The sequence below is a fragment of the Pseudochaenichthys georgianus genome, chromosome 18 (assembly GCF_902827115.2).
Source record: "Pseudochaenichthys georgianus chromosome 18, fPseGeo1.2, whole genome shotgun sequence".
NCBI lineage: Eukaryota > Metazoa > Chordata > Actinopteri > Perciformes > Channichthyidae > Pseudochaenichthys > Pseudochaenichthys georgianus.
The window spans coordinates 20,213,716-20,227,853 of NC_047520.1; the positions used below are offsets into that span (position 1 = coordinate 20,213,716).

Sequence of the window (14,138 nt, forward strand, 5' to 3'; positions counted from 1 at the left end):
GCCAAGGTTTCTGTGAGCAAAGCAACGAACCCCCAACTGCTCCCTGGCACCTCTCTAAAAAAATGCATGTGGATTATTAAAGGGTCATCTTCTCATTTAGCTCAACTTGCTTTTGGCTTGTTTTGATGCAAAGTCTAGCTGGCTGTTTGGAGCCTCTGCTTGCACAACCAGGACTATTCGATTGGGACACATTGCTCCTTCTGCTGTAGACAAATGGAGAGAATATTTGACAGGTTTATTCACGCACTGCAAAAGTATGGTTGCCAATCCTTAACCTGACTCATAAGACAGCAGTGACGAACACCACCCTCAGGAGAGAGGGTGACAACCAAAGCATGTAGCATGAGGCACGGCTCATTGGTGACAATGTTCAGTAATGGAGCGTGCAACACATTACCATAAAGACAAAGTCCCCTGTCTTTCTGTACTGCTTCAACCTGTTGATATCTTGCTATGTTATACAGTATATATCTTTTTGTTTTATAGATCACCATTTCCAGTTCCTCATTGTTGCATATTTTTAGTGATTGTATAAACTTTGTGTTTTAACTTGTTACCAAAGTGTAGAGTGCCTGACTGTGCTACTTCCCTAAAGTAATAATGTACCAGGCCGGGTACTATCAACACTCAACCAAAAACTGTACAAATAATTAGAATGTGTTCATAACTTAAACGTATATACACCAATATGATAATGCAAACAGACATACAAGTTATGGGAGTGATTTATTTCAGGATGCAGGTTCAGTGCATTAGGCTTCCTGATTAGGACACACAATTGTTTTAATAGCAAAAATTAAAAGGTCAAACAAGCCCATCAGAAAGAGAAAAATAACATAAGAAAACCAGTGTGGTCAAAATTGCATGGTCGTGCCATCAGATGTGAAACTTTCACTAATATATTGGAATATCATAATTCCTAATTACCCCTTTGTTAAGGTTAAGGGCACTGATACATGACGACACATCACTAGAGAACTAAGAACAAGTTGAACATGAGCAGAATATGTACAAAAGATAAATTAAGGTGTAAATGAGAACAAGTGAACGTTAACTGCTGTTTGTATCAAAGACAAGGCAAACCAAAGGGTGGTCTTGGTGGTAATGGTAGCACTGTAAGTCTGTCGGGGCCTTTCATTTGAGTCTGTAGACAGATGCTGTGCAGTACATGTCAACAGCACTTCTTACATCATTAGTGCACACAAACAAACAAACAAACAAAACTTCAGCAAAAGGCAACAGAAAAAATAACCAGTGTGTACACATTGAGAAAAACTTAGTGTATCAAAAATATCCATATACCTAGTTGTCACTGTGTGGTTGTGAGTATCTTTATAAGATGAGGACTTTTTCCTCCAGTTAACGATGAAGATCATCGAATTATATTGCTCATGAAATTATACTGAACGATTTGAAAATGGATACATGTGAAGCAGGCAATGGCGTTGAGGAAATTGGATACAGTGAGCATTTTTCAAATTCAGTAAACTCAGTGAGGATTTGCTGCAAAAATGGTGTATTTTGGTAGTAGTGTAAAACACTCGCACACATGTCAAAGGGAATATGTACAAAGTGGAGATTGTTCATATTTACATATTTACATCAAACCAAACCTTTAAGGAGACATGATTGAACATCGGGCTATGCCTAATATAGGCTGATACAGTAAAATACATCAACTACACCTTCCTTCCATGGTGGTGTTTGACTCCAGGGTGACAAGTCCGCTTTAACATACCCAGAAAGAGTGTGTGGGGGAAATAAATAAAACTTGACAACGGGTAGTGTCACTGAATAGATGAATATCTGCCATTTTAGGCACCATGGGACAGACGTTGAGCTCCTAAAAAGGTAGTGCTGATTTAAAACACCACACACAACTTAATATCTGAGTTACAAATGGGAAAACATTTATTTGGATGAAGTGGGATCTGGGAAAACTGTTAATGCTCTGTGGACATACTCCCCTGTGAGTAGGAATTTAAAAAAGTGCAACACTGCCCTCTTGTGTTTGCATACTTACACTCCTCATATGCAAACGTACAAGGGCTTATCATATCCTACATTCCGTTGGGAGACCATTATTGCCTGTGAAGAGAGAGTTTCTATCATGTGTGGTAAAGAAAGAGGGAGAACAACGAGACGAGAAGAGTCTTTTTTTAACGTTTTTTATGATAGATTTTATATAAAAAATGTATTTATAAAATCTGTCTTTGGCCACTTTACCTACAGTGGCTCTTGGTAATGGAAACCAGTGCAGTGAGTCATGCGGCTTTATTTGAGTGTCTACTAAGTGAGAGACAACATACACACAGATTCTCATAAACACAACTGAGCAAGTGTCCTTTGCGGTGACCACCACCACTCCCAAATAAAAATAAAACACAAGGAACCCAACAGAATTACATCCAAAGCAGGAGTTGTGCGGAGGTGCAGTGTCCCAAGAAGAGGCGGAGGGAAAGGAGGAAAAGGAGGAAGGCTGAGTGGAGTCCCTGTGTTTGTGTTAGCCAGCTAAGCTATGCTTGCTCGTTAGCATTTTAACATGGCAGCTATCAGCTGGTCAGGTAACTATGTAGTTCTCTGGAGTTGATGCTCAGGACCACACCGGAATGGTTACCTAGCAACAAAAGAGGAGAAGAAACAGGACACAGACAAACAGATGAGCAATGCTGAAGAATACAAAGTGCAAACCATTTTCACGATGACAGACTGTGGACATTTGACAGCAACAGTAAAAAGTTGCTTTCACTTGGATCCATTAGTAAAAATGGATTCTGCATAGATATGAAACAATCACATGATCTCACATATTGTTACGATATGTATGAATGTGCTTCAAAATGCAGATGATGACCATACACCGCCTTGGGAGTAACATTTGCAAAAGTTCGAAATATATAAATATGAGTTTAAAACCCAAAAGGCTTTTAGCTGTACCAATAAAAGGATAAAAAGGGTAAACCTGTACCTTGTTGTGTGTTAGCTGCTGGTGTTAGTGGCTTGGGTTTTAGTAGCAGTGGTTAGTGGTAGTCCTTATAAGCGAACAGAAGGCGGGGCTACCTCCTGCGTTACCTAGAGTCTGCGAGTCCAGGTCGTCGTCGATGAACTCCTCCCCCTGGATGATGTGCTGGGTGTCCTCGCTGTGATTGACAGGGCTGGTCATTTCCTGCTCCTTCTCATTGCGCATCTGCGCGTAGACATTGCGGTTGCCCGGGAGCTTCCTGAAAAAGAGTGGGGGATAAGCATCCTCAGTCCTAAGCCAAGGACTTTGGAAAATTGTTGTTTTCGTAAGATGGGACTGTAGTTTCGCACTGCATGTTCTAATTCAAGTGACTTTTTGGGGGACGTTTGAGTTTGGGAAGGTGATGAGGTGCTGCATCAATTCAAAAGATGCACAAAACTCTGTGCAGATCAGAAAGAGAGACGTTGTCATGCTGATAGGAGGAGCTATAACTGCTAAGAATATGATTAAATGTGAGCGAAATGACATGAAATAAAAGTGTTATTGCAAAAAATGCAATGATGAAACAAAACAGGCTTTTGAAAGGAGCCTTTAGTGATCATCCGCTGGTCCTCTGAGGCATGTTGCTCCTTATCCACAATAATCTCCATGATCTCAACCACATTAGACTGAACTTAATTTAAATCCTACTGTTTTGGAGAAGTGTAATCGGATCAGGGAGAAACGAGCCTGCGATGGAAGCCCAACAATGTTTCTCCCTCTGCCTCAGTACGTCCTCCAGCCTAGCAGAAGACATCCTCATGTCATTGGTAGGTGGCCAAGTTTGTTTGACAGCACTGTTTCACTAACCATCTTTTACAAGTAATTTAACTCACATACGGTATCCTACATGTTCAAGACGCTCAGTTTACATACAGTGGATCTCAAAAGCTCCCTCTCAAAGTGACTCCTGTTGTGACCTAGAAACACATGCTCATGCTATGTGGTACGTAGTGGGCTGGAAAAAGAAAGACACACACCCACACAAAGTTACGCAGCCATGCACAATTACATACTTTATTTTGCTTTCCTTTGTTTAGTTTGATTCATATTATTTGTCTACCTTTAATACGTCTTAAATAAATGCTTTTTGGTATATACATGTGCTTACTGTTATGGTTAGGGTGTCTACCGTGCAAATAACTCCAAATCCCTCAATATTGTGGTTGTATTAAGTAATTTAATTATTAATCGGAGTTCAGAATTGATCATTTCCAATTTTAGACCGTTTTTGAATATCAATTACATTAATTAGTAATAAGATTCTCTGATTTCACGGTGCTATCCCTCGAGGCAATTCAATGTAAATTAAATTATTCTTAATAATAATCTTGGATTGGCACTTACTTTTAAGGATACTGCAACTACCTAATTTTGATGCCCCATCATTATCAATATCTATGAATGATTGTACCGATATACAGTAGATATTAATAATATATATCTATAGCTTATAACCAGAACTGCTCCTACCAGTTCCCAACACAAAACATGGCTCACCTTTTGAACTTGTAGAGGATGAAGGAACCGGTGGCGATCATGCCGATTAGGAAGATGGCTGCTAGAGCCCAAACACCCGGACCTCCAGCGGCTCCACGGTAGCCTGCGGTGATGATTACACAGATAAATAGTTAAATACCGCATCATGTTTGCAGTAAGAAATAATTCTGGTTAATTTTTGCTATAGAAATCCCAAAAGATATGGAAGGAGCTCTTTAGGCAATAACTGCAGGAGCAAAGGGACAGAATTGGTAGGAAGAAAACATCCAAATGAAATAGCTTTTCTTATGTTTTTTTGAAGAGCGCACCGTTAGACCATTCTCAACTCAGCTCAAAGGATGATCAGGGGCCTCATTTATAAAGCCTTGCGTAGGATTCCCGTGGGAAGGTTGCTTACGTAGGACAAAGCAAATAAATGCGCACAGACATTTTCCGATTCATAAAACACTGCGTACCGGCGTAGGACTTGCGTACGACACGTCCTACGCCTTCACTTAACGCCCATATTCAAAGAAAGAAACGCCCCGTATGAATATTCATTTTGAGTGACTGCGTTAAGAAGATCGCAGGAAATGACGACAGAACAGCTATAAAAGACATCTCACACTGTCAGATTGTGGTTCTTTTGTGGAGGTCGAGATAAATCACATTGTAGAGTAGCTTTAATCAATGTTTGCAAATAAATTCTTCATATATGATACATGAGGTAACATTTTATTTATTGTATTATTTTCACATATTTCTCTCCATTCTTCCAACGGTGTCGCAGTTTCTCGTCCTTCCCGTTGTTGTGCTTAGTTCGTACGCATGGGTCAGATTTTGCGTGGAGGACCGCACATTTTCCCGTCAACTTTGTTTTTTATAAATCGCAAGGATTGCTTAGAAACTGGCGTACGCCATATTTTGGGCGTACGCACCATTTATAAATGAGGCCCCAGGTGACTGAAAAAGCACAGGACAGTACAGACCGACTCAAACTGGATTTGGAATTTTTAGGAAACAAGGAAAGGAAAAGGCACATGAATTAGAGCGCTTTGAGGTAAAGCCGCAGGTGTAGAGTTCATGAACGCACCAGTCTTTGCTTCTGTAGTTGTTGAGTCATTAGCATTTAGACCTAGCCCTTGGACAAAATCAATAACATGTAATTATCAATAAAAACCTCATAGACGGTAGTCATATAGAGCAGACGATATAGAAGGTGATGCAAATAGCATTTAAATATACAATACCTGCGTTTGGGTCAGCTAGCATCACCAGCACTTGCAGACCTCCTCGCACCACAAAGCTGACGTTGTTGCTGTTGAAGGCCTGTATGATGGCGGGAATACGCTGAACACAAGACAACATGAAATTAAACAAAGGCTATATTTTGGACTGAAGTGAACAACCAAATTGAAGCAGATGAATACAAGTCAAGCAACAAATCAATATTCACACCATACTGTATTTATATTAAAATCATATGCCTCATATTGCAATTTTTTGTTAAAGCTGATGTGCTTTTCTATGCATGAAATGTGAAATTACCTTATCTACAAAAATGCTCCTCTTGGTAGCTGTGCTGTCCAGTGGGAGGACGTACAGGTCAGCAGTGGTGGGGAGGCCTGGGTTCACCACGGTAACCAGGGAGTCCAGAGGGACACCTGTGTTCTGAGGTCAGATAGTTAAAGGTCAGTCATTACATAAAGCTGAAATAATCAATATTCTGTTTATATTTACAGTGAATCAAATGATGTCGAAGGGCTCATTAGTATTGAACAGAACACATAACTCTGCAAATCCTTGGCTCTACATAGTTCTACAGCTTATTTAAGCTCATCGTTTTGCTTTTGTGGCCAGGAAACTGCTTTCATGAACTCAGTCTCTAGCCTGTTCAAGTGAAAAAGATTTTGATATACCTACTGCACACTACCCAGTACTAAAAGCAGATAATGTTAGAGCCTCACTGGCTAAGTTAGAGAAGCATTTAGCAGCTAAAGATCATGGATCATGCCTGTATTAGGGAATGTGGTCAGACTGGCGCTACAGTGACTCACTATTAGTATTGCCTATAGAGGAACAAGCGTAATTACAAAACAGGACTTACCAGGTTAGTCAGTTAGCATACCAGTTTCTAAGGAATAACAAAAGCATCAATGTTAATTTACCTTTGTGATTATTTTGGTGACAACCTGGCCAATGTCCTCTCTCCACTCCGGGATGTTTGGGTTGAAGCGGTCCAGGTTTGTGCTGAAACTCAGAGGGATGACCTGGAAATGATCTGGGATCGGATAGAACAGCAAGAGTAGTTGGTAATCACCACAGTCATCATTCAAAACTCATCAGCAGCTTAAAATGTTGACTGCTGAAGATGAAACCGCAAATACAACAAAAAGTACAGATGTGGAAAGGCACTGTATGTTATCGGTTTTATTTACTATCACATCCAATGAGTGGAGAGAATAATTGACCTTGACAAAAAATCTTTTTTTCCTATATTCAGGGATATTTGCTTCTGCATTTAACAAACTGAGGTGATTTGAAATGTCATTTTTACCATAGACTCGCACAGTTCTGGTATCCTGCACCATCGAGCGGCCATTAGACGCCTGGACGGTGACTGAAAACTCTCCTGTCTCTGGGAAGCGAGTCAGGAGGCTGTTCTGCAGAGTCAGCTTGGGCTACAGGAGAAAGTCACAACAGTGTGGCTGTCAGATTGGTCAACTGTGTAAACACTGAGTGTCTGAGAAGTCTGGGATCAAATAATGGCTTCTTTGACATGATGGGAGTTGCCCTGAAAATGTACTTAGGAATGTAGCCTTAAAGGAAACAAATTTGTAATAAAAAAAACAAAAAAAAACTAAAACTATTATGATGGTAATGGATGGTATAAGATGGAGTTTGTAGTGTGTCCTTTACCTGCAGGTTTTCTCCGATCCACCAGTTGAAGACGGACAGGTTGGCTTCAATTGGAAGAACTATGGCTGTCAGATTGACCTCATGGTTTCTCCCAGTGATGGGAACCACTTCCAGGTGCACTTTCTGCAGAGGGGCTGGAAGACAAGAAAACATCATTTATAAGAATACAAAGCTGAACATATAATTCAAGCACTCGCATCAATTCTGTTACACAAGGCACGAAAAAAGTTGAGTGGAATTTTGAAGTCTAACCCCTTCAGACTTTACTAGGCTCCCATTAAGACCGGCTTAGACTTGCCCTTTAAAGACTACCTTCTAAAATAGAAATCTGCAGAGTGGTCCATTAATACCATTTGTCTGGAAGGCTTACCTGCGACCTGGATGTACATGGTAGCCTCATCATGCCCTGCCATATTCTCGGCCTTCACTGTGACCTTGTAAACGCCCGGGTTTTCATAGCGATGCTGGATGGGCTCATCTGTCACCGTCAGGTTTTGGTAGATGGCTCGGACCCCGTCACCGAGGTCCACCTGGTACTTGGTACGGCTGGTGTCACCCTGGTTGGAAGAAACAAGGATCTTCAGTGAATTCTAATTGAAAGACAGTAAGAAATGAGAAAAATACAACAAGAATACCACTTTCATCCTACCTGTTCCTGGTGGACAATGAATGTGATGTCATCCCCAGGCGCCACGGCCAACATCTGCCCTTTGATACTGACTTGTAGTCCTTTAGGGGGCAGCAGAGGGCAGTTGTGCTGTTTGGCGCTCTGCTGCTTGTTCAGCCCTCCTTCACAAATGTTGGAAATGATCTTCCTGTAGCTGAAACACAGCAGAGAAACGTGCAAATGTAAGAGAAAGGAAGTGTATGCAGTGTACGTCTATAATGGCGCGTTTCCTGCAGCAGGTAGCTCGCTTTAAGCGTGCCGAGCCGTGCGGGGCCCGTTTTTGGTTGCGTTTCCACTTGGCCTAGTTTTGGTCCGGGGCTACTTTTTCATCTTTTTTCTGGCCCGACTAAACCGTGGTTCTAGGGCCAGGAACAACCAGGCTGGCTGAGTATGCTAAACTAGAGAGAGAATGGCTGGCAAGGGGGCTACAACTACAACAAGATGAACATATTTTACCGTGATTTAATTGTAATACACGTTTCAAAATGATGCCGAAGTAACAACATACTGATACCGGTTAGTAAAAACCATGAATTAATGCTTTGACAAGTCTGCAGACAGACGGCAGGCGAAAAACCCTTTTAAAATCCGCCATAAGAAAATAGTTTTTTTTTTAGGTTTAGATAAGATCTGTAACGATTTTTGTGACCAACAGGCTATCTGTATCCCCCTGTTTCCTGCTAAGCTAAACTTAGCACATCCTGACTAAAGGGTCGTAATTAGAGAACAAACAACATTAAAGACCCTGGATATAAAAACATTAAAATATAAATGTATGAAAATATTAGACTTTATGGATCCATGTTGTGTTAAATAGCCTTTTCTGTACACTGGTACAAAATATTAATTGAAATCGCAGTTTTCTATGTGTATATACATGTATATATATATATTTATGTTCATTTAAACCCAAATATACGTGGGTGTGTGAATGCGTTTGTGCAGTTGTACAGACCCAGTGCTTGACTCGTAGGTTTGTCCTAAATGGCAGTCCTCTGGCGGTGAATCTGGATTGTGCCAGAAGTCAGCGAAGCAGCGACTGCCTTCCGTTTGGGAGCGTTCAAAACCGTAGTCACTACAAACACACACCAAAGTTACAGTTATGAACAATAGCAAGTATGAGTAAAGACATGGTCCTGCAATATTACCACAGAAGCACTCTTTGCCTGTTTGTAATATTTTTCAGAGATGTCATGTAGCATGGCCAGGCTTTGTGCTGTATACGAGAACACATAATACACAAGGAAATGTGCTGAAATCTGTTTTTTTTCTACATCCTGAAGTACTCACCATCTGAAGTCTTTCTCGTTGCATTGACAGGGTTTAGTGTTGAGAGCTGAGGTGTAGCTTTTTCCTTTGATACAGAACGATGTGTCCTTCCTTTTCCTGAAACTCTGCTCCTGGCCCATAATGCACTTCTCTCCCTGAATAAGACCATGGAGAAATATAAATGTGGTTCCAAATAAAAGAAACACATGTAACACTTTGTATGTCGGTACTGTATTTGTGTGTGTGCATTACCTGCATGTCTGTTAGCTGCCAGGACTCGTAGTCAGACTCAGTGCACTGAAGGGGGAACGACTGCCTGAAGTCCACTTTGACCAACTCCCAGTCCGACCTGTAGCTGATGTGGCCGAACACACTGCAAACACACACCAGAGGAACAATGGGACCCCTGAGCACTGAGACTTTGGTATGCAAAACACTGAAATATACAGAGATAAGGGCCACATCACAGCTTTAGTTGTTATTAGCCAAAATGGATACACAGCCGGATACCTAGAGTTTTTCTGACACATAATGGTAAGAAGATAAGTCCATCTGCTTGAGAGCAGGGCAATTCACAACAAGATAATCAAACGGTTAGAGCATAATTGGATTTAGAAGACTATTTTTGTTGCCTGGATGCTATTTACTTAACAGCTAACTTTCAGCCATTCTAACTTATCTTACAATATCTAACAGCAACGCATTTCCCAGAAAGACCTGTCAGAGATTTCCTGTGCACACTTAGCCGACTAAACCTCAACTGACAACACACTTCCTCTTCATACACTTCAGACTTTCAATAAATCTTAGTCTTGTCGTCTGAAGAAATCTGAACCTCCAAATCCATGCATTTGAGTTATGAAATGTTCAGAAGACTTTGCGAGAAAACAGCTGTTTTGTATGATGTATTGAAAATAAGCTCCAACGAAGATGTTTCTAACCTAAAGTGGCTTTCAGCATTATATGTGGATTATAAATACACTCATGAATAGAACTTTGTTACTATAAAGTCTGACAGAAGCAAACCTACAGCCACTCACCGTCTCCACTAGATGGAGGTGTTTTATAGTATAAAATAGGTAATGTTGATGTGTCGGTGAAGCAGACCTCTAACCCAACTCGGTGACATATGACGTATTTGTTGTGCTTCTACACTTTACTACCCACCATCGTCATTACTCGACTAAGGACTCTCTAAGGCTTGTCATTGTAATCCCTTAACTTATTGTTGTTTCTTCTGGTAATCAGGGGAACAGTTTGCCCCTGATCATAAAACATAACCCACTAAATAACATAAACACCACATCTTGACCACTTTCTAGATCAGCATTTGTAGAAGTCTCTTTTCGAATGAGTACTGACACTGACACTGAATAATGCCAATGTATCTGGTTAAAAAGAGCAATCACTGTTAGTTTCACAGTGTTGAAATCATCTCTATTACTGAGTGCGTTAGCACTTTTTTCCAGTTTGGAGCAGCCACTACAGAGACAAAGAAGCTCTATTACTGAACAAATAACACTCCAATCAGTCGGAGAACTTTTCCTTTTGTCCCTCCTATTAAAACACTGAGCTAAGAGTGAGAAAACATAACCATGTGTTTGCAAGACATTTCAAAGAGAGCACTTGTCTATTAGAGTAAATGCAGGGAAGACATAATGTTTGTAACCGTGTGTTGAGGGAATTACTATAGTGAACATTATTTATCAGTATCAGAATAGGCTGGCATGACGCTTTACTATAACGGCATGTGAGTACAACCCAGTCTCACGGCATTTCGTGTTCACCAACACGATTTTAATCTATTGATTCGTGTTCACCATCACGATTTGCCCCTTTTTTTCGTGTTGCACAGCACGATTTTAAAATCAATGTATTTCTACTGGTAACGTGTTTCGTGCCTGCAGGCTGCAGCACGTCTTTTTCTCCGGGCGGGTCGTGGAAGACCGGAAGCTGTGTGGTTCATAAAAACATGTTCTTACTCAATATCAAACCACAGTTATTGCTTTTATTTTAAATCGTATAATTTCGGACTTTTGTTGCCGTCTGTGAGGAAAATAAATGGGGCTCAGAGCCTCAGGATACTGAAATCTGTATTTTTTAAATCTTTTTTTCCTTCTAATTTGTTATTCTTTTCAAAATAACACACTGTTATTTACTCACCAATAACACACAATTATCCTTGCTTTTATTTATTGGTTTGATTCCATAATCTCGGGCTTTTTTGGCGTCCGTCAGGAACTGAATTTCAAAATAAATATAACCGGAAACAGACGTAGGCATTTCGAGCGATTACCCAAGATCCTCAGCTATGGTTTTATGCTCGCTGATTGGATGTGTTAGCCGCAATGCATGCTGGGATTTGGTGTTTATATTATATGAAATCCGGAAAACATTTTAAAAGTATAAAATAATACTTAATTCCGAGTACTCTTGCTTTTCTCTTTGAAAGTCATCACATAACGGCATTGTAATACACGGTTCGGCTGCATTACATATTACAGATCTGCCGTAGTTCTTTATTTAGAGAGCCCTGATGAGAAGACCTTTGGAAAAACTGGAAGAAATGGCGCCGAAACTGAATACTTGACGTGGATCATAAATATATCAACAATTAAACAACATCTTCAATTTCTCTTCACACAATACGTCTCCTTGCAGTATCAACACTAATTCGGCTGACTTTTACATTTGATCTAATTCATAGATAGGTTATATTTACACCATAACGGTGCACAGCTGATAGAAAAGGACTGTAGTTTTCAAAGATATTACTGATTTTCTTTGAATGTAAGAATGTAAATACTGAGTCTGAAATAGTATAGCAATATGCTGTAAAATGATGTGAAAGCATGCATAAAACTATACATCTTCAGATTTTGTACATACACACTAATAATACAAAGTTATTATGGCTGTGTGCACCTTGTGTGCACCTCCTAGTGGTTAAAGCACGTTATTGAATTATTGTTTTTATGTGTTATATTTGATTAAAACAATATTAAGAGTACATACTTTCATAGGGGGAAAGTATAAATATAGAAATATAGAATATAAAAAATCAAGAAGATACTATAAGTGATCTCTACAATAAAACAGTTTAGTGCAGGATGTACAAAGATATTAATAGGAGGAGGTGCAAAACAGAAAAACGCATTAACCTTTATTTAAACATTAAATATTAAGCCTGACAAAGTAATTAACGTCTAATATATTGCTTTCCTGTAATGTTAACTATGTTGAAGCACTTATTTTAACTGATATTATACACATTAATTATACTCTTATGTATGTAGATAGAATAAGAAATGTGCAGAATATGACAGTTTAATGGTGGAAGTATACACACATATTGATAGATGTCTTGTAATGCACTGTTGAGGAACCAGCTGTGACCCAAGTTTTTCATTCATTGCATAACTACACCGTAGTTGTGTATGATATGTCAATAAACCTTTGAAAATCTTGAAAGGGATGTGCAAAATAGCCATAATATACAGTCTTTAATTAACTATTAGTAGAGAATAACGAGTAATGAATATACTTTATTACTTGTTTCCATTCATGTCAATTGCAGATACATGTTTAGTCTTCTCAAGCACCAACTATCAAATATCTCTCCTGATTGTTGGCACTTGACAATCACCTTCCCTGAATTTTACTCAGGTGTAACTAAAGTCTGATTTAAGGGTTGTTTATATTTCACATAATTAATCAGAATCTGCAAAGTAACTCAAATAAATGCAGTGGAGTAAAAATACCAGGTTAACCTCTGAATTGTAGTGGAGTAGAATTACAAAGTAGCAATGAGCTGTCATGTGGGTATATATTAATGCTGCGCATTATGGACACAAGCGATTTTCACCCATTTATTAATTATATGTTTTACATTTGATAACACCAATGTGTTTAATACTGACAACTTCTAATTGTGGGAAAAACGAAAACGTTCAGTAGAGACGTCCCATAGAACATTTTGCGAAACACAATAGCCAGCATGTGTAGTTCTGGGGGGGTGTTCGATTCTAGTTTTGGATAGTCTGGCGTGGTTTCGTTCCATTTCACACAGCTGTTTGACGCTCTGCGTAACCTTACGGGAACTGTAGTCCTAAACGATAGCTGGGGATTATGGGTAGTGTAGTGTCTTCGGCCATCCTAAACTCAGAAATGTTGACAATCGCAATGATGCTCGAAATGTCCCTTATAGGCCTACGTCTGTTTCCGGTTATTTTATTTTGAAATTCAGTTCCTGACGGACACCAAAAAAGCCCGAGATTATGGAATTAAACCAATAAATAAAAGCAAGGATAATTGTGTGTTATTGGTGAGTAAATAACAGTGTGTTATTTTGAAAAGAATAACAAATTAGAAGGAAAGAAATATTTAAAAATACAGATTTCAGTATCCTGAGGCTCTGAGCGCCATTTATTTTCCTCACAGACGGCAACAGAAGTCCGAAATTATACGATTTAAAATAAAAGCAATAATTGTGGCTTAATATTGAGTAAGAACATGTTTTTATGAACCACACAGCTTCCGGTCTTCCACGACCCGACCGGAGAAAAAGACGTGCTGCAGCCTGCAGGCACGAAACACGTTACCAGTAGAAATACATTGATTTTAAAATCGTGCTGTGCAACACGAAAAAAAGGGGCAAATCGTGATGGTGAACACGAATCAATAGATTAAAAATCGTGTTGGTGAACACGAAATGCCGTGAGACTGGGTTGGTGAGTAACAGCCCATCGAGAGAGTCTGTTCGTCTTTGATATTTGACCAGCTGTCATTAGTATGAGTGCTTGA

General features: G+C 39.6%; 1 protein-coding gene across 5 annotated transcripts in view; it reads right to left on the reverse strand.

Moving 5' to 3' along the window:
• Positions 1 to 707: 707 nt before the first annotated feature.
• Positions 708 to 14,138, reverse strand: part of sorcs2 (sortilin-related VPS10 domain containing receptor 2) — a 323,412-nt gene continuing 309,981 nt past the window's right edge. Inside the window, exons 15-28 of one of the 5 annotated variants that reach the window (XM_034105582.1) lie at positions 9,588 to 9,708; positions 9,357 to 9,490; positions 9,022 to 9,141; positions 8,049 to 8,220; positions 7,770 to 7,956; positions 7,400 to 7,533; positions 7,038 to 7,161; positions 6,649 to 6,761; positions 6,029 to 6,151; positions 5,731 to 5,830; positions 5,574 to 5,621; positions 4,502 to 4,604; positions 3,061 to 3,221; positions 708 to 2,617 (exon numbers count right to left, since the gene is read on the reverse strand). In XM_034105582.1, the coding sequence (XP_033961473.1) occupies positions 2,553 to 2,617; positions 3,061 to 3,221; positions 4,502 to 4,604; positions 5,574 to 5,621; positions 5,731 to 5,830; positions 6,029 to 6,151; positions 6,649 to 6,761; positions 7,038 to 7,161; positions 7,400 to 7,533; positions 7,770 to 7,956; positions 8,049 to 8,220; positions 9,022 to 9,141; positions 9,357 to 9,490; positions 9,588 to 9,708 (1,705 nt within the window). In that variant the 3' untranslated portion in view covers positions 708 to 2,552. Of the gene's footprint in view, positions 2,618 to 3,060; positions 3,267 to 4,501; positions 4,605 to 5,573; positions 5,622 to 5,730; positions 5,831 to 6,028; positions 6,152 to 6,648; positions 6,762 to 7,037; positions 7,162 to 7,399; positions 7,534 to 7,769; positions 7,957 to 8,048; positions 8,221 to 9,021; positions 9,142 to 9,356; positions 9,491 to 9,587; positions 9,709 to 14,138 lie in introns of all 5 variants that reach the window. The other 4 variants (XM_034105580.1, XM_034105579.1, XM_034105584.1 and 1 more) reach the window with 4 other exon arrangements.